The 23001-nt window shown below is 30.8% G+C and overlaps 3 protein-coding genes and 1 non-coding gene across 5 annotated transcripts; 1 reads left to right on the forward strand and 3 right to left on the reverse strand.

Moving 5' to 3' along the window:
* Positions 1-194: 194 nt before the first annotated feature.
* On the forward strand, positions 195-4530 carry LOC110609466 (SKP1-like protein 1B). Of its 2 annotated transcripts, XM_021749049.2 has the most exons (3): positions 195-658; positions 1929-2013; positions 4059-4530. In XM_021749049.2, the coding sequence occupies exons 1-3, from the start codon at positions 374-376 to the stop codon at positions 4130-4132; spliced, it is 444 nt and encodes a 147-aa protein (XP_021604741.1). In that variant the 5' UTR covers positions 195-373; the 3' UTR covers positions 4133-4530. The 2 variants fall into 2 exon arrangements, with proteins under 2 accessions (XP_021604741.1, XP_021604740.1); XM_021749048.2 differs by lacking the exon at positions 1929-2013 and having other exon boundaries at positions 204-658.
* Positions 4531-9577: 5047 nt separating this feature from the next.
* Positions 9578-12073, reverse strand: LOC110608468 (pentatricopeptide repeat-containing protein At3g51320). The gene has a single exon (XM_021747706.2). It carries the CDS (start codon positions 11576-11578, stop codon positions 9905-9907), a length of 1674 nt encoding a protein of 557 aa, XP_021603398.1. The 5' UTR covers positions 11579-12073; the 3' UTR covers positions 9578-9904.
* Positions 12074-12146: 73 nt separating this feature from the next.
* On the reverse strand, positions 12147-12218 carry TRNAE-UUC. The gene has a single exon. It is a non-coding gene; the product is annotated as a tRNA-Glu (tRNA).
* Positions 12219-13878: 1660 nt separating this feature from the next.
* Positions 13879-15693, reverse strand: LOC110608470 (protein FD). Its single transcript, XM_021747707.2, has 3 exons — positions 14785-15693; positions 14590-14667; positions 13879-14400 (listed from the first exon to the last, which is right to left on the reverse strand). Exons 1-3 carry the CDS (start codon positions 15397-15399, stop codon positions 14329-14331), a joined length of 765 nt encoding a protein of 254 aa, XP_021603399.1. The 5' UTR covers positions 15400-15693; the 3' UTR covers positions 13879-14328.
* Positions 15694-23001: the final 7308 nt, after the last annotated feature.

The following is a 23001-nucleotide window of genomic DNA, read 5'->3' on the forward strand; positions in this document are numbered from 1 at the left end:
AATTTTGAATGTCATTGATCTTCCGTTTATTTCTCAAAAAATATACTAAATTTAAAGAAAATAATTCTTGTTTTCAAAAGGTATAATTATTTTCTGAAATAATTCCGTTTATTTCACGCAAACTATTGCCGACAAACTCTGTACGTTGAAACAGTCATAAACTATAAGTGTATGTATCTAACAATAAATATATCTGATTAAATTTGACTAAACTCGAGAGTTCTTAAGTTTTAATTTTTCGATCCTCGCTAAAAAAAAAAACTTTATCTTTGTGTTTTTGCTTGCTTGCTTCTTTTTGAAGAGTCGGCGAAAAAACGCCAGGCGGAAAAGCTCAAGTGTCCGGTTATCTATTTTTCTGTCTGCGATTGAAACGATGTCGTCATCGAAGAAAATCACCTTGAAGAGCAGCGACGGTGAGCTCTTCGAGGTGGACGAGGCGGTGGCGCTCGAATCTCACATAATCAAACATGCGATCGAGGACGTTGGCGCTGATGACAGTATCCCGCTGCCAAATGTGACGAGCAAGATCCTGGCGAAAGTGATCGAGTACTGCAAGAAGCACGTCGAGACTCCCAAGCCCGACGCCAATCATGAGCTGAACACCTGGGACGCTGAGTTTGTGAAAGTTGATCAGGCCACGCTCTTCGATCTCATTCTGGTCGGTAGTCTTCTCTTCCTTTATTGTTAGATCTGTTCCTTGATTCCTTTTTTGCTTTGTCAATTCCTTTTTTTTTTTTGGATTTTCTATGAATGTGATTTGGATTCTTTATTTAGGTGGGAATTTTAGTTGAAAATAATGTGTCTATTGATGTGATGCATATGGATTATGGTTTTCATTTAGGCCTACTTTCTGCTTAGACAGATGGATTTTTTGTTCTCATTTTTTACTTGTTTCTTGTTGCTTAGAATCTATATGTATATATATGTGTGTGTGTGTGTGTGTTTTGTTTCTGCTGTAACTTGAGGACGTTTCAATATAACAAAATGCTTGAGATAATAATCTTAATGAAATTATGGATTATAATGTTGATAAATGCTATCGCTTTTAGATTTTGATGTTTTTATTTAGCTATCCTTATAAATTATTATCCTGATGCAGATCTATTAATATTGTTTAATTTATGATTTTTAAGAACATATTAGTTACTGACAAGAAATTAGAGCATTTATCAATCAGTAAGCTTTCTATTAGTAGAGAAAGGTAACAGGATAAAGTTGTAGTTTATTTGGAGTAAAGTGTTGATTAAATTGCTTTAATTACGAATCAACATCATTGTTTGTAATAAAAAAAAAATGGTAATCGTTTATGACATTGTATTACCTGTTGAAAAAGATATCTAAAGATTTCAAGTTGAAATCTAATGCTATCAACTTTGATCCTTCTTGGTAAACATTGTGAATAGCATCTAGCTATTATTAATATTGAGCTGTCAAAAATTGCCTAAAATTGCCTAGGTTGGTAGAGGGGTCCATCATAAGTTTGCCGGTAAGATTGTAATATTAACAATTTACGCGCTACATTCGGTAACTTGCTAAAGGTAGATCAAAATTCATATTTTGGCCTTATTAAGTTGTCTACATTAGTTAAGGAGAGAACCTTTTTTTTATCCTTAGTCAGCAGATCTGTTAAGCTGCTTAGTTGTAATCTATTCTCATCCATGCAATCGCAGTTCAGTCCTTACAGTATGTTTTCAGTTCAGTCATTACAGTATGTTTTCTTTCATTTTCTTATTATCGGTCAAGAAAGAAGCACAAAAAACCAAATTAGCTTTTTTGTTGCTTGCTAAAATTGTGAAGGACTCGAAGTATTAGTAATTTTAATGTATCTACCAATCAATTCAGTCCATTTTCACATAGTCCATCTTTTAGACACATTTCTTGTGAAACTTATGAGTTTATGTACTATTGACATTATTTGTACTCCCAAGCCTGACGCCAATCATGAGCTGATGACCTGGGACGCCGAGTTTGTGAAAGTTGATCAGGCCACGCTCTTCGATCTCATAGAGATCGGTAGTCTTCTCTTCCTTTATTGTTAGATCTGTTCCTTGATTCCTTTTTTGCTTTGTTAATTCCTTTTTTTTTTTTTTTGGATTTTCTATGAATGTGATTTGGATTCTTTATTTAGGTGGGAATTTCAGTTGAAAATAATGTGTCTATTGATGTGATGCATATGGATTATGGTTTTTATTTAGGCCTATTTTCTGCTTAGACAGATGGATTTTTTGTTCTTATTTTTTACTTTGGTTTCTTGTTGCTTAGAATCTATATGTATATATATATATATATATGTGTGTTTTTTGTTTCTGCTGTAACTTGAGGACGTTTCAATAGAACAAAATGCTAGAGATAATAATCTTAATGAAATTATGGATTATAATGTTGATAAATGCTATCGTTTTTAGATTTTGATGTTTTTATTTAGCTCTCCTTATGAATTATTATCCTGATGCAGATCTATTAATATTGTTTAATTTATGATTTTTAACAACATATTAGTAACTGACAAGAAATTAGAGCATTTATTAATCAGTATGCTTTCTATTAGTAGAGAAAGGTAACACAGGATAAAGTTGTAGTTTATTTGGAGTAAAGTGTTGATTAAATTGCTTTAATTATGAATCAACATCATTGTTTGTAATCTGCTATGCATTTAAAAAAAAAATGGTAATCGTTTATGACATTGTATTACCTGTTGAAAAAGATATCTAAAGATTTCAAGCTGAAATCTAATGCTATCAACTTTGATCCTTCTTGGTAAACATTGTGAATAGCATCTAGCTATTATTAATATTGAGCTGTCAAAAATTGCCTAAAATTGCCTAGGTTGGTAGAGCTGTCCATCATAAGTTTGCCGGTAAAATTGTAATATTAACAATTTACACGCTACATTTTGTAACTTGCTAAGCTGCTTAGTTGTAATCGTTTCTCAAGTAGCTTCCATGAATAAGCTGCTCTATTCTCATCCATGCAATCGCAGTTCAGTCCTTACAGTATGTTTTCAGTTCAGTCATTAAAGTATGTTTTCTTTCATTTTCTTATTATCGGTTAAGAAAGAAGCACAAAAAACCAAATTAGCTTTTTTGTTGCTTGCTAAAATTGTGAAGGACTCGAAGTATTAGTAATTTTAATGTATCTACCAATCAATTCAGTCCATTTTCACATAGTCCATCTTTTAGACACATTTCTTGTGAAACTTGTGAGTTTATGTACTATTGACATTATTTGTACTGGACAATGGATATGCTAACATCACATTGTTTTTGGTCTTTTTTTTTTTAAAAAAAATTTCACGATTGATGAACCTTCTTCTGGTTATCGACTTTGGTTTTGAATCACATTGATGCAGCATTAGAATTAGTAAATCTCTTGGTTTCTATATAGTATTTGAGTTGATTTGATAGTGTAATTTTCCTTAACCTTTAGCTTTTCTTAGCTTTAACAACTGGGATATGCTTTACTATCCGACCTTATTAAAGTTCACAGTTGTTTTATATATACTATTTAAATGAATGCGAATATGTGCTGAGCTTTCAAATATATATTCTTTTACTAATTTGGCACTTCTTTAAATGTCACGTAAAGAACTGCTGACCTGGATTATGTTATTGAATCTTTATTTGTCACATAGTTAAGACATCACTTCTGATGTTTACGTGCATTCATAGATTAAGGAAATTTACAAGACATAAAAGTACAAATGTAAAAATCGTCAATGCTGCATTACAAATATTGGCATTTCAGATTGGTTACTTTACTTTTAGGTTTTCAACTGGCATACTTCTGGTTAGAATAGTGCATTGCTTATGCTGTTTTAAATCTCCATCTGAAATGCTCATAATTTGAAATTCGATTCTCATTCTTATTTACAATGTAGTCATGTTATTACTTGGTGGACTTAATTACAATCAGTTGAAACCTATAAAATGCCATAGCCTATAGACACTCTTGTTCTTAGGGTATATGTGACAAGATGGCATTTGAACAATAGGAATGATACTATTGTGGGTTGTAGCCCTGGCTAAAACTCTTATTTCGCCATTTGATTATGTCTCCAGGCAGCCAACTATTTGAACATCAAGGGCCTGGTGGACCTGACATGCCAGACTGTTGCAGACATGATCAAGGATGATTTGACCCCTGAGGAGATCCGGAAGACGTTTAACATGATGAATGATTTGACCCCTGAGGAAGTGGAAGAGGTTTGTCGGGCGCACCCGTGGGCATTTGAATGAAGTACTTATAGGGTAGGTTAAAGTACCAAATATGGAATGTTTTGATGGAACATTTGTTCTAATAGTAAATAGTAAATGAACTTTGTAGGGTTATCTTAGCACCGATATAGTAATAGACTTTTAAGCCTTTAGTTTCGATTACTTCTATGAACTTGCGATCGCATATAAACGTAAATAGTGGTTGGGTTCTCTTGGGGGAGGGATTGGTAGTGAATGGGCTATCCTTGCAATAGATCGCTTACTGTTATCAATACGGTCTGTTTTAGCAGTCTTTACAGATGCCAATTTCCTTTGCTACTTGGCAAGCTTTCTTCTTTTTTTTTTTTTGTTTTTGAATTGCGAGGCAGTCAAACCAGCAAATTGACCTTAGCTGGTAAGGTAAAGCGAGGAGCCACTATAATGTGATTGACTAGAAAAGTTAGTTTAGCCGGATAGTGTGCTGCTGCATTTGGATTCCTCCAAACATAATTAAACTCTATCCGACAAAAGTGAGGAATAAAGAGCTTGACAGTGTGAACTGTGGCCCCAACATCCCGAGGAAGTATGACCGAGGGCATTGATCAAAGCATCAGGAGTCAAGATTCAAGAACAATGGCAGGAAAGCCTCTACAGTTCACTAATAGCATAGCTTCAAGAAGTGTTTTGGCTTTCACAGCCACTAGGGAGGAGCAGGCTAGGCTATAATTTTTAGCAACGCCATCCGCTATCTGGCTGAAGTGTTCTCACCTCTACAAGTACTGAAGTATGAAAATGATCCTCTACAAGCAGTAGTTTAGAAATTCCTGCTGGGGCCAGGCAGCCGCGAGTTGCCTCGGTTAGGTGTCTGATTTTCTGCAATCAAACTGAAATCTGAATAGACCGAGGCACTCTGTGAACTATATAGCCAAGGGATACGGGGTGCAGTGATCAATTATGACTATTTCTCTCTTTCCCAATTTGCCCGCAAGTAATGGCTGCATACAATAAAATGTCCTCCAGAATATCATGGGAACCATCCGCTAGGTGCGACCACCATTAAGGAAAGCCAAGAGAGTTTGGTCTATGAGCGCAGTGGCTGGAGAGCCAAGCTGCTTGCGTGTAGCATACCATTAAAGTATGCTCAGTAGTTTGTGAACCAGTAGCTATCTTATGGAGGGCTTTTTGCTTTTCCAAGTGAAAAAAAAAAAATATTCTCAAATCCTGGTCCGATAAAAAATTTTTCTCGAATCAGAATGAATTTTAACTCTACTGTACTTTTGAAGTGCGGTAGAGATTACCACACTTCAAAAGTGCGGTAAGGGAGAATAATTAAAAAAAAAATTATTTAAATACATTATCGCACTTTTGAGGTGCGGTAATGCATGACTGTGGCAGCATTCAATCAACGTAAAAATATAAATTTAATTTTTATTTAATTAATTTTATTTATTTAATTATATATTAAATTTGTAAAATATAATTATATTAATATTAATTAATAAAATTTTATTTAATTAATTATTATATTTTATTAATTTAATTAATTTTATATTAAATTTATAAAAATATAGTTATAAAAATTATATTAATATTAATATTAATTAATTTAAATTATTTGTAATATAATATTATATTTATTATATTTATTATTTTATTTTATTAATTTATATAATTTAATTAATGTTAAGAATATATATAAATATATTAATATAGTATTCACATACTTAATCTGATAGTATGTATATTTAAGTAAATTTAATTATGTATATTTACTCTCCAATTTAAATGCCAATGATATATATATAATTTATTTTATTAATTATATTTATCAACGTAAAAAGTATACAAAATTAAATAAAAAAATACATCTAAATATTTAGGAACAGTAATATAATAAAAATAAATTAATATATATACAAATAATAAGGTCAAAAAATAATATTAAAGATGAACAAACATACTCTCTCGTATTATATAGACTATTATTTTTTATTTATAAAATATTTTGATATGAAAAAATATAAAATAAAATAAATTTTAATTTTTTTATAATTTTATAATTTATAAATATTTATAAATTAACTGTATTAAAAATAATAAAATAAAAAAATAAATATAAAAAATATAATATTTTATTATAAATTAATTAAAATAATTAATATTTATAATAATATTAATATAATTTTTATAATTATATTTTATAAATTTAATATATAATTAAATAAATAAAATTAATTAAATAAAAATTAAATTTATATTTTTAAATTGAGAGCCGCACTCATGCAATACCGCGCGTTAAACGTGCAGTAATATATTTAAATATTTATTTTTTTAATCATTCTCTTACCGCACTTAAAAAATGCGGTAAGCTCTATGCACTTCAAAATTGCAATATAGTTAAAATTTACCCTGCTTTGATAAAAACTTTTTACTGCACCAGGATATGAGAATTTTTTTTTTTTTTTCACTTGGAAAAGCAAAAATCCCTATACATGTGATTGACCTGTGTTTGCAACTGTAAAGACGAATTGCTATTTGAACATTAAAGTTTCGGGAAATACTCTGAAATAGAATGAGAACATAACAGTTATTCCATCTTGACTGGTAATTAAAATAACTATATTATGAAAGGATAATAAGAAAAATAATCTATTATTTAAAATTAATATGATATAGATTTAAAATATAAAATAAATAATAGTTATTACATTACTATCCCATTTATTTCATTAGTTAAATATTTAACCTCAAATTGAGCCAAAAAAAAAAAACCAATTAAAATCGAAGTAGAACAATTTGTCTTGGTTTTTCAATAAATCAATTTCTATTTAGTCTAAAGCCACATAGGTTATGCCCGATTTTTGAAGTTTCAAACTAAACTAGGAAACTCATCAAATCTTATTTTAGGTATGTTTCAAATATCAAACAAAGTTTTCCAATTTTTAGATTGGTCTCCCTGTTCCTCAGTATGCTGTTAGCCAACTTTTGGCTCCGGCGAGGGGGTTCTTCCTTTCCAGTGCTGCTTAACTAGTTTCCCCTTACTTTGATCCATGTTTTTTAAGGCTATGCATGTATGAGTTGTTTTTCTCTTTGCCTTGAGTCTTTGTTCTGGATCTCTAATCTCTGCAATGGCTACTTGGAGATTTTAGGCGACTGGCTCTCAAGATTGTTCTTGTTGTCCAACGGTGATCTTGCATGGCCGGAGGTGGCGGCGGCGCTTGAAGAGTTTCTGTCTTCGAGCTATAGTTGTTCCCAGGGTTACAGTGGATTGGACTTTGGGATTGTTTGTGTACGGACTTTGGACCTGTATTGTATTTGGGCTCTGTCTATATTTTCTGTATCTCCAATAGTTTCTTTAGTCTGAACCGTTGTAATGGGCTTTTCACCTTTTATTCTAATGAAAGTTTATCTTCTGACAAAAAAAAAAACCTTAATTTAAAAAAACAAACAAACGAACATTATCTATCCACCGCGCGTTTGAAGTGTCCAACTTGATACGTTTGTCACAGTGAAGTCTTCTCCAAAAGCGTTAAATATGTCAAATTATGCATTAACACGAAGCACCAGTGGTCTAGTGGTAGAATAGCCATCAACTTCATTTAAAAATAAATTTTTTAAAAAATTTAAAATTAATAAATTTAATAAATAAAAATATTAAAATACTAACTATACAAATATACATTTAACCAAAAAAAAATTATACTATTACTTGTGATTAAGTTAATCAGTTGACCAAGTTTTGATGGAATTTCATAATTTAAATTTTTTGGATAACCTAAATCTTTTATAAATTTAGTTTCCAAATTTCTAAAGTTGAAAAAAACATAATACTTTTTTCGCCCGCAATTTTTATTTATATTATTTTAAAATTATTTTTTTTATATTATAGTAATATATGAATTTACTATTTTATGTTATTTCCAACACAATATTTCATTAAGTTCCTATTTAATATGCATTTATTATTAGAAAAGAATTGAATTCTATTAATGAAATTCAATTTATTTTTATTCATAAAAAAATTATTTGTTTAAAATTAATTTAAATATAATAGAATTCAATCAAATTTTTTTATACTAGACAAATTAATAATAAATTTAAATTGATTTAATGTATTTATCTCTATTATTTTTAAATTAGATAACAATTATTTTTATCATATTGATTGAAAAATCATTATTAATATTTTTATAACATTTAAAACCTAAATTTTACATAATATTTTATCATTAAAAATATAGAGATTGTTTTTTTAATTAACAAAATAATATAATAATTTTTTAATATTAATTATAAATGTATCAAATATTAATAGTCAATATTAAATTAAAATAATTTTTGTACAGAATAATTATTAATTAAAATAAGAAATAAAATTAAAATAAATAAATAAATAAATAAATAATGGATGAGAGGAAAAGAAAAAAAAATTCAAGAGTTAATTAAGTAATTTTAATGTACATAATTTAAGTGAAATCATTTCTTGCAAAATTCTAATAATTTTAACGAGATTTATTCTCATAAAAATTTAAGAGAGTTAAATTTTTACACTATTAATTTTATCAAATATAAAAATATAAAAAAAATATTCCTTTTAAATTTTTTTAAAATTAGGCTTTCCAAACAAAGATTAAATGTTATTTTCTAGTGAATATTTAAAATATCTATTAATATTTAATAAAAATTAATGTTTTAAGATGAATATAATTAACAAATTAATAAAAAATATTTTTTTAATATGTGTAAAAATATAAAATGAACAAAACATTTGAAATTAATGGAGAGAATAATTACATATCTCTCATCATTATTGACTTGTAAAAAAAATTAAGAATTAAAAAAAAATTATAGAACAGTATGTTTCTAAACAGAAGAGGAGAAAAAAGAATCCAACGAATCTAGAATCTCAAAGAGGACAGTTGATAAAAACACCATGAAAAACTTTTCGAGTATGATGGATTCAGTTTAATAAAATAAATTCTAACGAACTAATAAATTGAAAAAAAAAAAAAACCCAGAAATGGAAACATAGTGAATTGAGAGTGTATAATACATACTAATGTATTATTTATCCAAAATCATATAATTAGTAAATAAATAAAAAAGCATACTGTGCATTGATAATCAACATTAAAATTAATAATTTTTATTAAAAAAATATATCAAATTAACCTTCACATCTAAGCTCATCTGGAATAGTCTAATTGACCTTATTTTATTTTTAGAGTGTAAAAAAGGGATAAAATATTGAATTTGAATCTTTTTAACTATTTATTTATTTTAAGATATTCACAAGTTTGTATAATGAGCTACCACTGACACTGTCCTTGTCAATCAACTACACTTGTGTATTAGAAATTGAAACAGGATATACACACTAAGTGTTCAATCCTTGCGTTTAAATATTTCATCAATTGGTTGGTTACAATTCCATTCGGTAAATGGAAACTTCTTTTCTTTTGACAAGCACTTTATGAAGTTGAAAAATGACCTACCACTATCCTCCTCAATTAACTACAAAATTTTTATTGTCAAAGCATTCTCAGTTATGAAATAAGTATGCCTTCCAGAAAATGCTTAGCTGAGGAATGTCAATACTTTCCTCACTCGCTTAGACTCTGAGTTCAAGTTCCAGTCCCTGATACGTTCAGTGGCTGCTATTCTAAACCAGCAATTCACGTACTTGGAGCCATTTCACTTATCAATCATACCTATTTCATCAAAATCCCTGCCTGCAAAAAATGTCCCACTCTATACTTGTGAACAATTTCTTTCAAGTCCATAAGATTACACCCAGGCATTCTTCTCATCCTTCTTCCTTTCACCATCTCTTTTACCCTGGCAACATCATCCCATTTTCCTGCCACAGCATAGACATTGATTAGCAACCGATAGTGTGAGAAATTCCAAGGTTCCATATCTATCAGAGATTTGGCTATTCTTTCTCCAAAATTTGCATTTGCTTGGAAACGGCATAAACTGAGCAAATTAGCCCAAACCAAAGATTCCGGTGATGCATTCTCATCATCCTCTGGCATGTCCCTTAGTATATTCTCTGCCTCTTGAATTAGCCCAGCACCTGCATACAGATTAGCCATGCACCAGTGATGTGCAAAATTTGGCTTTAGACTATACGTGTGCATCATTTGGCTAAAGAACCTTTTGCCCTCTGTCAACAGTCCTGATCTAGCACAAGCACATAAAAGCCCTATGTAAGTAACTTCATCAGGAATGGCTTCTCCATCTCCTGACCAATTCTTCATTTCTGCAAATAAATTAAGTCCATCTTCTGGATTTCCATGAATGCAATGGCCCAAGATCATCGCATTCCAGCAAATCAAATTCCTATATGACATGCTATCAAATAATCTCCGTGCCAGTTCTACCTTCTGACATTTACTATACATATCTATCAAAGAAGTATCAAGAATTATACTTAATCTCAGGGATGTTCTGATAAGAAACCCATGAACAGAACGTCCTTCTTTTAGCCTAGCTGATTTACCGCAAGTGCTAAGCACGCCTACCATAGTTGTATCATTTCCTCGCAATCCACTATTAACCATTTTCCTAAAAACCATCAATGCACACCCAGGGTTATTACCCTTCAGGTATCCATTAATCAAGGTATTCCAAGAAATGACATTTCTCTCGGGCATTACATCAAAAATTTCATGAGCAATACCCAACTCGCCAATGCTAGCATACAAATTAATAATTGAATTCCAGGACACCAAATCCCTTTCAAGCATTTTATCGAACACCTTCCTAGCAGATTCTACATCCCCGCAGCAACCATAGAAATGAAGCAATGAGTTCTGCACTTGCAAAATACAATCGACCCCATTCATCAAAGCTTGCCCATGGCACTTTTGCCCAGATTGGGCACATCCTGTCTTTGCACAAGAACCAAAGAGTGAAACAAAAGTATAACTATTTGGAGAGAACCCAATTTGCAGCATCTCAAAATAGAAAATCACAGCTTGCTCTGGAATAGAACTGAATGAGTATGCCTTAATAACATTATTTACACAAAAAGTACCTGGCGAATCAATGTATCTAAAGACCAAAATGGTGTATTCAATATTACCAAAATCTGAATAGTGTTTTAGAAGCCTAGCAGACCAAAAGGGAAATAACCCACAAGTGATCAACTGAGTTTGGACTTGAAATAGATGTCTTGTGCTTTGACACAATTTGAGAAGTTCAACACTTGGGTGATAAATAGAGTTGGGCCTATCTTTAATATAAGGAAAAGAAGAGGAGTATGGAGCTGAAGAAAGGCAATTCTGTTTGAGAAGGACTCGAACAGGAGGATGGTGATTGCTGAAAGTGTTGTTTATGAGTCTGATTCGAAAGAGATCTCGCGTTGAAATTCTTGCCATTTACTTGGTACTTCGTTTTGATAGACTCTTGAGCGCGATTTGGTATGAGCCAGTAACACATGCCATTCGCTCTCTGTCTCTCTTACTTTTGGGATTCAGATTCGAGCAAAATTATAAATGAGCGGAGAAAGAGCACCTCTCAGTTGGAGGCGAAAGTGATGAAGACTTCAAAAGAAAATAAAAAAATAAACGAAACGCAGTCGTAGGACAGACTTAAGAAAGGAAGCGCCGGTGGGACGTTCTGTGGAAGAAAATGATTGGTCTCACCTTGGTCTGATAATTTCTTAGTGAAGTAGCTTTGATCTTTGGCCTCCTTGGGTAGGTATTGCGAGGAAATAAATTCACTTCCGTGCATTTTTTGTCAGAGTCTCATAGATAATATAGCAAGATACTTGAAATCGATGATTGATATAAATTCTAATGCTACTATTGATTCATCTGCAATTAAGAATTGATAAAGAGATAGTCACAATACGCTCAAGTGGATTGATTTACTTCATCGAAACGAAAATTTTGTGATCATTTCATTCAAACCTTCCACCGGTGCTTTTATAGGGGCAAAAAATATTTCCGTTGCCGGGAATCGAACCCGGGTCTCCTGGGTGAAAGCCAGATATCCTAACCGCTGGACGACAACGGATTGATGATGCTAGGTGACTTCAATATCTAATAAACTCTTATGCAATAAAACCGAGCTAAAATAGATTTTAGTGAACGTCCTTGAGAGTATTAAGAAATCACTATTTATAAAATTATAATTTTAAGGATTTATATGTATGATTTTTTATTGTTAAATAATTATATTAAATTATTTTTTAAATATAGATCATAATATAAATATTTAATAAAACATATTATTTAACATTAACTTTTTTTATTTTTTATTTCTCAGAAAAAAAGGTTATCTTTGTAAAAATACAAATAAGACATGACCTAAAGTGCAAGGATAGGAGGCATCTCTTCCATCCAGAACACTATTAGCTTCTTGGCCAAATCTTGTACACGATACCAAGTTACCAACCATTCCAAAAAATATTTCTTACGTTTCCTGCTTTTAAAATGGCAGATTTTATCCATAATTTGAGAAATAGAAAATTAAATATAAATTCATTTAATCAACAATAAAATTCACATCCAATAAACATAAACCATATCGTACCATGTATAAATTCTTATCCTTTTACATATTTTATTTTATGGTTAATTGTAATTTAATTAATGATATTAATACGGATATGAAGTGTCAGTTAAATGATGATAAAAAAAATTATTAAAATATATATTAAAATATTATGATATTTTAAAAAGTTTATTAATTAATTTTTTATTAATTTTAATAATTAAATATTTTAATATTTACTCCCCATAATTATGAAAAACTTATGAATTAGTCTCTTAAATTTTTAAAAATTTTATTAACTCATCTCTTCGAATCAGAAGTATTTTATATTTTTTTTATAATATTTAACCGTTAAAATTAATGGAGTGATTAACTAATAAACTTTTAAAATATTAAAAATATTTTAACATATTTTTTAAAATAAAAAAATTAATTATTATATTTTTTATATTATAAAAATTAAATAGTAATTTTTTAAAAAAAAAATTGGCAAAGCGTTAAATTGCATTGCATTTAATTAAAAAGGTGCAGCTTATTAAGTCCTATTTAAGTAAATTATTTTTCTTATACAAAGAAATTAGAATGATCTAATTTGCAATAGAATGGATTACTTTGAAGAAGTTTGTGTAATTGTGCAAATAAAGGAAGAGAAATTTTTATTATTTTTAACAAGTTTTTTTACTTCTGACCAAATAAGGTTTTAAGGCATTGTTTGACTGCCATGAGGAACTTGGCTAGTCGTCGTAGATATTGACTCAAGACTCTCATTGCCAACTTCGGGCCTCAGGCCCGTCATGAATAATCACAAGAATTTCAAATCACACGTTTTGATTATTTTTATATGAATTTCCAATATGAATATTTATTTCAAAGATATTATCAGACTTGTTTATATATAAAAAAGAATTTTTATTTTAATTTAGAGGTTGGCATCATCAGTCAAGTCACCGCAATGAGCATGGTGATGTGGGTACTATAAAGAAGCAATTAATATTGTAGTAAGATTGATTGAATCAAGGACGTTATGTCTGTAACTTTTGAATCATTTGGAAGGAAGAAAGCTAGAAATCTGAGGAACCCAACAAGAAGATGAGGGCATCATGAAATGGGTATGTGTTTGTGTAATAATAAAGGAGTAGAAAAGCTGAAAGAGACCTTTGATAATACAAAGGAAAAGATAAAGAAGAGATAAGGAAGTCCTTCATTGAAAGTGATGGTCAGTTTACAAGCAACAAAATGTGCCATCTTTACTTTACTCTGCATCTTCGTGGAGTTGGAATCCTTCTCTTTTCAATTTTTCTTCCAAATTTTTACCCTCCCCCCAATAAAAAACCCTATTTTCCTTTCTATCTTATAAGTTGCCGGTTGGCATGACAATAAAAGAAAGATGCAAAAGGGGGACCAAAAACCAACCAAAAATGTTCCTGCCTGTTAAGGATGATGCAAAGAAACGATTTCCTTTTTCCTACACAGCCATCTTCTCTCTTTAAAACAGGAATTTTTTTTGCTACACTTGCATCCATCCCCTTCATCACAAAAACATCCATATCTCTCTCTCTCACCCCAAAAGGAAGGAAACTGTGCTAAGCCGAGAGAGACAAATTGGGTAAAATCAAAGCAGTAGCACTGCTCAAAATGGAGCCGTTGACGTTCGATGGAGTGTGTGCTTTTTGGGAAGTTGAGCGGCTGCAGCCAAGTATAACTGCCCAAAAAAATAAAATAAATTAACGACATCAACTTGTGTTATAACCAATTAGCTTGTAGGAGGGTGCAAATTTTGGTAGATATCTTTTTCTTGGCTTGATTAATATCAGAGAGCTGGGAATTAATATCTAGAGCAAACAGAAGAATTTGTGGGTCCCAATTTTCTTTCATTGTCGGCTTAACTTACCTCGCCTTGCTGTCTCTTGAGCCTTGCATTTTCTTCCATTAGATGTCGTACTTCGAGCTCTAACTCAGTAGTATAAGCCTGCAAGAAGAAAAGAAGTCACAAGAAACAAACTCATCCCTTGAAGAAAACTGTACGAGAAAATTTGGTTAGTCAATAACCCTAATTAAAAGTGCAAATAATAAGACAGATAATTTCCTGTTTTCTAGCTCTCGATCGAGCTGCTGATTCTCGGTTCTTGATCATACGTTTATGCCGGCGATCACCGGAACTGTTATCAGATTCTTGAACCCTTTTCTTGCCAAAAGAAGGCATGCCCGAAGATGAATCCAAAGCCTCTAAAGAACTATTAAAGGAGGAAAAGTTTGAAACAGGACGGCTAGGCAAATGCGAGGCAGGCCTAAGTGGATCAGAGTTATCGAGAAAATCGAACACGGGACCTGAGTTTAAGCTAAGAATAGTAGCAGGAGGTGGCACTGAAGAACCACATAGACCAGACTCAACATGAGCAGAGACTATTCTTGTCGGAGTATCCTTGCTAAATGGTCTGGCAAAGAAGTCTTGAAGAATAAAGTTAGGGTTATGATGAGGATTATGGAGTCTGGGAGTGAAAGAGAGGTCTTGGTCACCAGAAGGGTGATCATGAAGAGAAGCGAGATTGATGTCTTTCCAGACCTCTTCCATAGTTTTACCCTTGTGGTGAATGTCGGAAGGCGAAAATGGCGAGGGAGAGGAAGACGTGGAGGAGGAAGAAGAAACTCTATTAAGAGTTTTAGTTTGAGCAGTGGCTTCACCAGCTGTGGATGACAACATTTGGAGAGAAGTAACAGAGAGAGAAGTGCAATCTTTGGACTAAGATTCAAGTCTTGAAAGGGTTTAAAGCATTGAGGGAGGTTGATGTGACTGTGACTCTTGACTAGGTACCTGAAAGAGGGAGAGAGAGTGGGGCATAGGATTGATGGGGAAGAAGAAATTATACATTGGGGGAGGAGTCGTTGCTCTCTCTTTTGCACAACGTATCATGAATCAGCCAAGGAGCTCCAACTCTCAACTTCTACTACGTAATAATTTCTCACTTCACTTCCCTAATTAGGGATCCTAAGTTTCAAAAACTCATTTCTGGCATGCTGGATTTTTCACTTGATTTAGTTTTATCATAAATTGGATCTGCTTTAAAACTTGCTGCATGTTTGGGAAACATTTAAAGGTGAAAGAGAAATAAATTAAAAGCAAAAATATAAAAGTGATAGACTACATGTTTTTTTCTTTGTCAGAAAATGGAGAGGAAAATTATATATTTTTTAACAGTATAATATTCATTTTATCTTTATCATTTATTATTAAAATAAATAATTACAGAGATAAAATATAATTTTATTTATTTTTTAACTATTTTCTATTAAATTAAATAGAAAAATAATAATACTATATATTTATTGTAATGGAAAATCAAAGAAGACAATGTGTAATAATGCCATTAGGAGGAGAATCAAAGAAGAAGATGTTGGACCTAATCGAATAAGCATAATAAGATAATCATTTTCGATTGAGTGGAAACAAAATTAAAAAGGAACAATCTATTGGCATTAGAACACGTGACAATGGGAGGTGATGTGTGAGAAGCAGTGGTGAAAAAATAATGTAGTTTGGTGAGATTTGGTCCACATAAAACCTCTAATGGTAACAGTCAAACTTGTAATCCTAACCAATTCCCACTTTCTTGCACTTTCTTAATGTTACAATTCACTCCTACATTCCATCAAACACCATGCCTCCATTATGATTTATGCATCTTTCTTCTACATACCTAACTTTTTATCCTATTTGTCAAGTCCCAATAAAAACAAACCTATATTTCTAATCTCTAATTGCTCAATTTTTCATATAAAAAAAACTACATTTATCCTCCCTTTAAAATAAAAAAAATTATAAGCATTTCAAATTTATTTTTTATTTAAACAAATTAAATATTTTTAACTTGTAAAATTTATTTAAAAAAAAAAAAAACAAATTCAACGAGGTTTCCGAACTTTCGGGAAACAATGGATGGGTGGGCCACCGTGGGTGACGGTCTTAATTAACAAGAACGTTTTGTTGGACAACCTCTAATTATCAAACATTGAGGTTGATGCACAAATTCTTCGCAGGGTCAGAGTAGGGACCCTCTACAAGTGGAATTTTTTGATAATCTCCAATATTAACCAGTTTTTATATCCTATAACAGGATTCACTATAGTCTGTGTGTAATATTTAAATTTATTGGAATTTTTGGAATTTTTTGATAATCTCCAATGTAGTATACTTTTGTAATATATAATTTCTTATTTTTTAGGTAACACCACAAATATTTCTCTTTTTCTTTTATATTTTTGTCGTTTATTTAAATTGAAAATTAATACCTTTAAACATAACATATCTCTAATTTAAAATTTTATCAAATAAAAACAAATTAGTGAATTACAAAATTCTTTAAATAATGCTATTGTTAAGAAATTACTTTCTATATTTTCATAAATTTATTAAAATATTTTTAAATTGTGATTTTATTGAATACATTGAAGGATAATTATTAAAATAATATTTTTTAAAAAATTATTTATTAAAATAGTATGAAATCAAAATAATTTATAAAATTAATGTTTGATTTAAAAAATGTCAAATCACATTTTTAATAAACACTGAAAACGTCAATTCGACTAGCGTTTTCACTAACAATGTCTTATTATCTATTTTTTAAAAATAAAAAAATAATTAGTGCTCATGAAAAATACCAATAAAATTAGCGTTTTCAATGGACAAATTGTCCCATCAATATTGGTAGCGGTTGTTAAGGATTTTTGAATAGTTTTGATAAATAATTATTATTAAATCTTTTCGTGTAACTAAAATTTATTAGGGAGTCATTATTTATTTAAATCTCAATTAAAATTATTCATATTTTATATATTATTATATATTTAATAACTTTTAATATAATTTCAATTTATTACGATTACATAATTACATCCTATTAAAAAATTACTAAACATATAATTATATATAAAATTAATATTTTATTATTGTAATTATATAATTGTACTAAACTAAAATCATATCAAAAATTAATATATTATCGTTATAATTATATCAAAATTAATAAATCATAATCTATAAAAAAAAAATAATTTTGTCGCAATTTAAACTGAAATCGTATAATTTTTTATCATTATAATTATGTAATCGTATCAAAAAATTAATAATACAATTTTTTATCATTATAATTATATAATTGTAATAAATTAAAATGGTATAAAAAATTAATAAATATTTAATAATATATAAAATATAAAAAATTTTAATTGAAATTTAAATAAATAACAACTACCTAATAAATTTTAGTAATACATATGAATCTAATAATAATTTTTCATCACATATAAACAACTTAATAATAATTTTTCATCAAAAGTATTCAAAATCCTTAACAACCGCCGCTGCCAAGGTTGATGGGACAATTTGTCAATTGAAAACACTAATTTCGTTGGCGTTTTCATAAGTAATAATTAATTTTTATTTTTAAAATAATAAATAATGAGATTATTGAAAACGCCAATGATATTATCGCTTTCAGTATTTATTAAAAATTTCAAAAACATTAATTTTGTAGATTGTTTTAATTTTACATTCTTCTAATAAATAATTAAAAAAAAAATACTATTTTAATAATTATCCCATACATTAACACTCTATCCATTTAAGTATATATTAATATTTAAAGAAAAATAATACAATATGGTGTTCTAATCCATTTTTAAAAAATAGATGCATAGAAATGTTAGTGATTTCCAAATTTAGCAATTTATTTGAAATTTCAGTAACAGAATATGATGAAATATATTTAAAAAAATAAATGGAAAAATGAAAATGTCTAATAGAAATAAACATATAAATATTTTAATGAGTTATTCAAGATTCATGACCTGATATCCAAACTAGGCTCTTGGCCAGCTTAAATTAGGCGATGGAATCAATTAGGTTTTTTTTTTTTAAGGAAAGAATGAGGAGCAATGTGTAACAATCGTTAAAAAAAATGGAAGGATCTGAGCTTTGCAATCCACAAGGAATGAGAAAGCAAAACAAACTTGAAACTTGGATGGATCAAAAGTGTGTTTGCGTTTCCTTCCCTACAGTTCCCACACCTGTGGAAACTGTAACAAAAATATGGATTTTTGTGCAATGAAGTGAAACGGCAATGGTCCACCTGTTTGAAGATCGGACAAATTTAATTAACTCTCTGAATACTTCATCAGCTGCAAACAGAATCGGTCTAATTAACTTCATCACCTGCTGCTCTTCTAATAAACTTGCTATTTATTTATTTATTTATTTTGTGTGTTTAATTAAATCTTCAATAATACAAAAGAAAAGATAAAAAGACCATGAAGGGTTGTGCTGGTGTTGGAATAACCACAAGGGTATGCCTTGGCAGAAGAACATATCAAGATCAGTTTTTTTTTCTTTTTTCTTTTTTCTTTTCTCTGAGAGATTCCTTTGAATTCTGTGATTGAAAATGGAACACTTGTTTTTGTTCGTGGGATAATTATATGCTACTATAATGTCTAAAGGGATCTTCTTCTCTTTTGGACCATTACCTTAATCTTTTCTCCATCCCAGAAATCATCATCTTCTTTTGTCTCTGCAATCATTTTCTTCAATATCATTTCTCCCTCACATGTTCCATCAATTATGCCTATTTCTTTGTTCTTTTATGTAATTTTCAAAATATATTCCCTAAATTTTGAGGAATATATATATATATATATTTGAAATTTTGGACAGTCCTCCTGCTATATAGGTTGGCAGGGTGTGTATGTAACTGGTACAAAACTATTCATCTAATTAATAGCCTGCATTAGGGGAAAAAAAAAAACAAAATTCTGTTTTATTCTCCTATTTTTCACTGGTTAATTATTTTCTATTCCTAATTTTCCTAGTTTCCAAGCAAGATTAAAGTGAGTCTATCTATTCTGAAGCTATAGGCACTATTTTCTCCTTTGTTGGCCAACTTTTTAGAACAAGCCAGTTCCATCATTATCCCTTGACTAGAAACTATATTAGTGGGCAAGTGACTCTTATCCTGTCCACCTTAAAATCCTCTCCTGCCCTGCTGTTTCATGTTTTTCCACTGGACACCATGGATTCCAAGATTACGCGTATATATAATAGTTTTTTTTTTTAACATGCCATGATCAGCTAATAATAATTTTAAAAGCTCTATTAGTTATATCAAGGCAACCCAGAACCAAAAAATTTATAATCAATTGATTCAATCCCTATAGTTAAAAGAATTTTTTTTTTTTTTAAATCATGGGTTTGAATTGTATATATGGATTACAAAATTATTGTACTATAGAGTTCATGTAAAAAGTTGGCAAGTGAATAGTTGCTCAGTGGCGGACCATCACGGAGAGAATGAAAATAAAGCAGAAAAAAAAAAAAAAAGAAGAGGAAATTTCATCTCAATTCACTGCTGAGCATATCCATTGATCCATTGGACTTAAGGAGGTTTCCAAATATTACCGTTTATGCTTGAGAGGGAACCCTAAAAGAAACTTTATCCCAATAGAGAACTGAGCTGATTAGAGTGTCTCAGTCTTCTTTCTTTTTAAATAGACAGGTGTCAGTTCTGTACACATTATTACTCCTCCTCCTCCACCACCTCTCATTGTAAAACCCTACCCCCCACAACCACCACCTCATCGCCACCATATATGCTTTTCATTTTTTACTTTTTTGTCTCTTTACTGTGTCCTCGTCATCACTGTCTCTTGTCCTACCCTGAAGTACCTCAAACGAAACCCTGCACTGACACCTACAACTTTTTAATGACTAATCAAAGAACCCTAGCCCTATCCTTAGAAGTTGAACCCACATGCTCTACTGTTGGCTGCTACCATAAGATGTATCCCTTTTAGTCCTTTCCACTGATCAAATTTAACCCCTTTGATCTAAATTTGCGTCTTCAAATACCAACCCATTTATGCGTGACCCATAACAAAAGGGAAAGTTGGATTCATGGCCCAAAGATAGAACTTTCCATAAAAACGGCACAATTTAAAGGAAACATTCTCATTCCATATGGGTGAAGGGTGGGAGAATCGTTTGCTTTTGCTAAACTATGAATAACACTGATATTATTATTATTATTATTATTATCATTAAAATTGAATGAGACATTGACAAAAGATTCTAGCTTTCTATGTAGGCTGGTTGTTTTTCCTTTTCATTTTCTTTCAAGTCCATGACACGTTGGATAGTAAAGAGTTGCAAAGAAGGTAATAGCCATTGGACATAAGAATGGAGCACGAAGACCAAGACGGTGAGTTGTGTTGGTTTGTCAATTAGTATTATTATTGTTATAAAGAGGGGAGATGAGGACGAAAAAGACAGCAAAGGAAGGAAATAAAAATCCAAGGAAACAAACAAAACAAAGTTGACACATACGATGAGGTGTATTTCTTTTCTTGGTATAGTACTTTTAGAGAGTTGAAGTTAAGTTCTACCAACCAATTTCACGCTAACCGTTTCAACTCTTTCCTTTATAGTGTTTGTGCATTTCACAAAATTGGGAAACAAAGAAAGAATGCTTAGATATTATTATTGTGTGACCTTTACAAGGTTGATGCCAGTGTTTTCATATCTCTCCTTATTTAGAAATTTATAGCATTCTATGGCTACTTTTATATATACATATATAAAGGCATGAGACTTGCTAGCTACTAGACATTGGACAACATGGTACATGGATATTCGCAGCCAAATTACTCAACCTTCCTACTTAAATTTTCTCAACAGACTACATATATTTATGATTAATGCTACAACGGATTATTGTCCAGAACTTAAACGAGACTGGAGCACTCCATCATTTCTTCTCTTCTTCCATCTATCTCTCTATAGTTTTCTGCTAAGAGAGATTTATCTCATTTTTTGGCTGGGAATGTGTCTATAAAAACTGTTGCTGTTTCATCGGCTCCCTCTAACTTGTTTGAGCATTAGAGAGTGGATTTCTCTCCCCATCCCTAAGTGACTTTTTTGAAGGTTTTTTTTTTATATAGATGTACTGCTTTGTTTGTTGTTTATTCTTTTTATTTTAATTTTTTAATTTGTATGTGCTTCTCTAGCTGAAGACTCTTGTAACGAAAAAGAGACCTTGGTAGATGATTTTGGCCCCACTTGAAGCTTGGATAGCAACGTTTCCCTCTCATTATATAAAGCAAATAGACTTATCAAGAAAAGAGACAAGTCCCGGCCCATAGCTGACTTATGTGACTTTTATCCAAAAATAGGGTCGCAGAGAAGACAAAAGTCCATAAGGCTCACAAAGCTAAGAATGCTTCTCCTAATTATTTTGAGGCTACAAGCAGCGATACAAATAGAAGGATTCTGATTCAGTGAATCAAAACCCACCTTTTATCTCCTCTTAAAAAAGCAGAATGTACTCTGAATTTCTCTTAAAGAAGCAGAATGTACTTTGAACTTTGGAAAGATGCTGGGCATTGTTTTTGAAGGAGAAGACAGGCTTGTAATAGCTAATCTTGTTGATCGTATTGCAAAGGATATGTAACTATGTAAAAGGATGCGATAGACTGATCACTCTTTGAAAATGCGTTTTTAGGATGAGGAGGTGTAAATGCTGTCGAGTTTGTTTCTCCATAGCAAGTTTTTCCTAGATTTTTAGTTTTGTTTATGCTCAGAGGAATATTTAGAATCAGCTCTTATTATGGAATGTAATTACCCAAGATCTTACTATGGTATCAAATGTGGTTCTGCTCATAGGTGATTTTAATCAGAAAACACCCTTTCCAAATTTCTTTTTGAGTTTGGAGGACGACAAGGAGTTGGTCCCAACCTATTCTAACTAATAGCGAATCTTGCATGGAGTAGTTAGGCCGTAAGGAAGCTTGATTAAAGGTTCATGTAGCCTTGGAAGCACAGCTACCTTGGGAGATAAGCTAATGAACGAATTTACAGAAGGCCTTAGCTTGAGCAACTATTTCTTGTGAATGGTTAAGGAATTAGAAGGAATTTTTTCAAGGTTTTTTGTACAAAAGACATCAGAGAGAGGTCTCATGGTGAGATGCTACTCTCTTTTAAGAGTAGATAAGCATGGTTTTTTTGCGAAAATAATTTTGTGGTAAGATTTTTTATTGTTTTATTTGGGTTGCCTTTTTATCTTTTTGTTTCGGTGGTTCCAGGTTTGTAGGTCTTGTTTTTCTTTGTTTGGTTGTTGGTAGGGATTGAATTGGTTTGAACCTGTTTGTTAGGGTTTTGCTTTATTGTATTCCATGAATGTTTTAGCATGGTCATGCTTAAGTTGGGGGATCTTTCCTTTGGCTTGGGAAGAATATAGTTTATCTTGCCATGTTAAGTCTT

This window comes from Manihot esculenta, chromosome 2, assembly GCF_001659605.2.
Source record: "Manihot esculenta cultivar AM560-2 chromosome 2, M.esculenta_v8, whole genome shotgun sequence".
Classification (NCBI taxonomy): Eukaryota; Viridiplantae; Streptophyta; class Magnoliopsida; order Malpighiales; family Euphorbiaceae; genus Manihot; species Manihot esculenta.

Bases quoted from the DNA above. Each gene is read 5' to 3' on its own strand.
- LOC110609466 (XM_021749048.2), top strand. From the start codon at position 374: ATGTCGTCATCGAAGAAAATCACCTTGAAGAGCAGCGACGGTGAGCTC. The intron at 659-4,058 runs GTCGGTAGTCTT...TTATGTCTCCAG, and splicing joins CGCTCTTCGATCTCATTCTG to GCAGCCAACTATTTGAACAT.
- LOC110608470 (XM_021747707.2), bottom strand. From the start codon at position 15,399: ATGTTGTCATCCACAGCTGGTGAAGCCACTGCTCAAACTAAAACTCTT. The intron at 14,668-14,784 runs GAAATTATCTGT...TTCTTCTTGCAG, and splicing joins GATCGAGAGCTAGAAAACAG to GCTTATACTACTGAGTTAGA. The intron at 14,401-14,589 runs GTAAGTTAAGCC...TTTTTTGGGCAG, and splicing joins TCAAGAGACAGCAAGGCGAG to TTATACTTGGCTGCAGCCGC.
- LOC110608468 (XM_021747706.2), bottom strand. From the start codon at position 11,578: ATGGCAAGAATTTCAACGCGAGATCTCTTTCGAATCAGACTCATAAAC.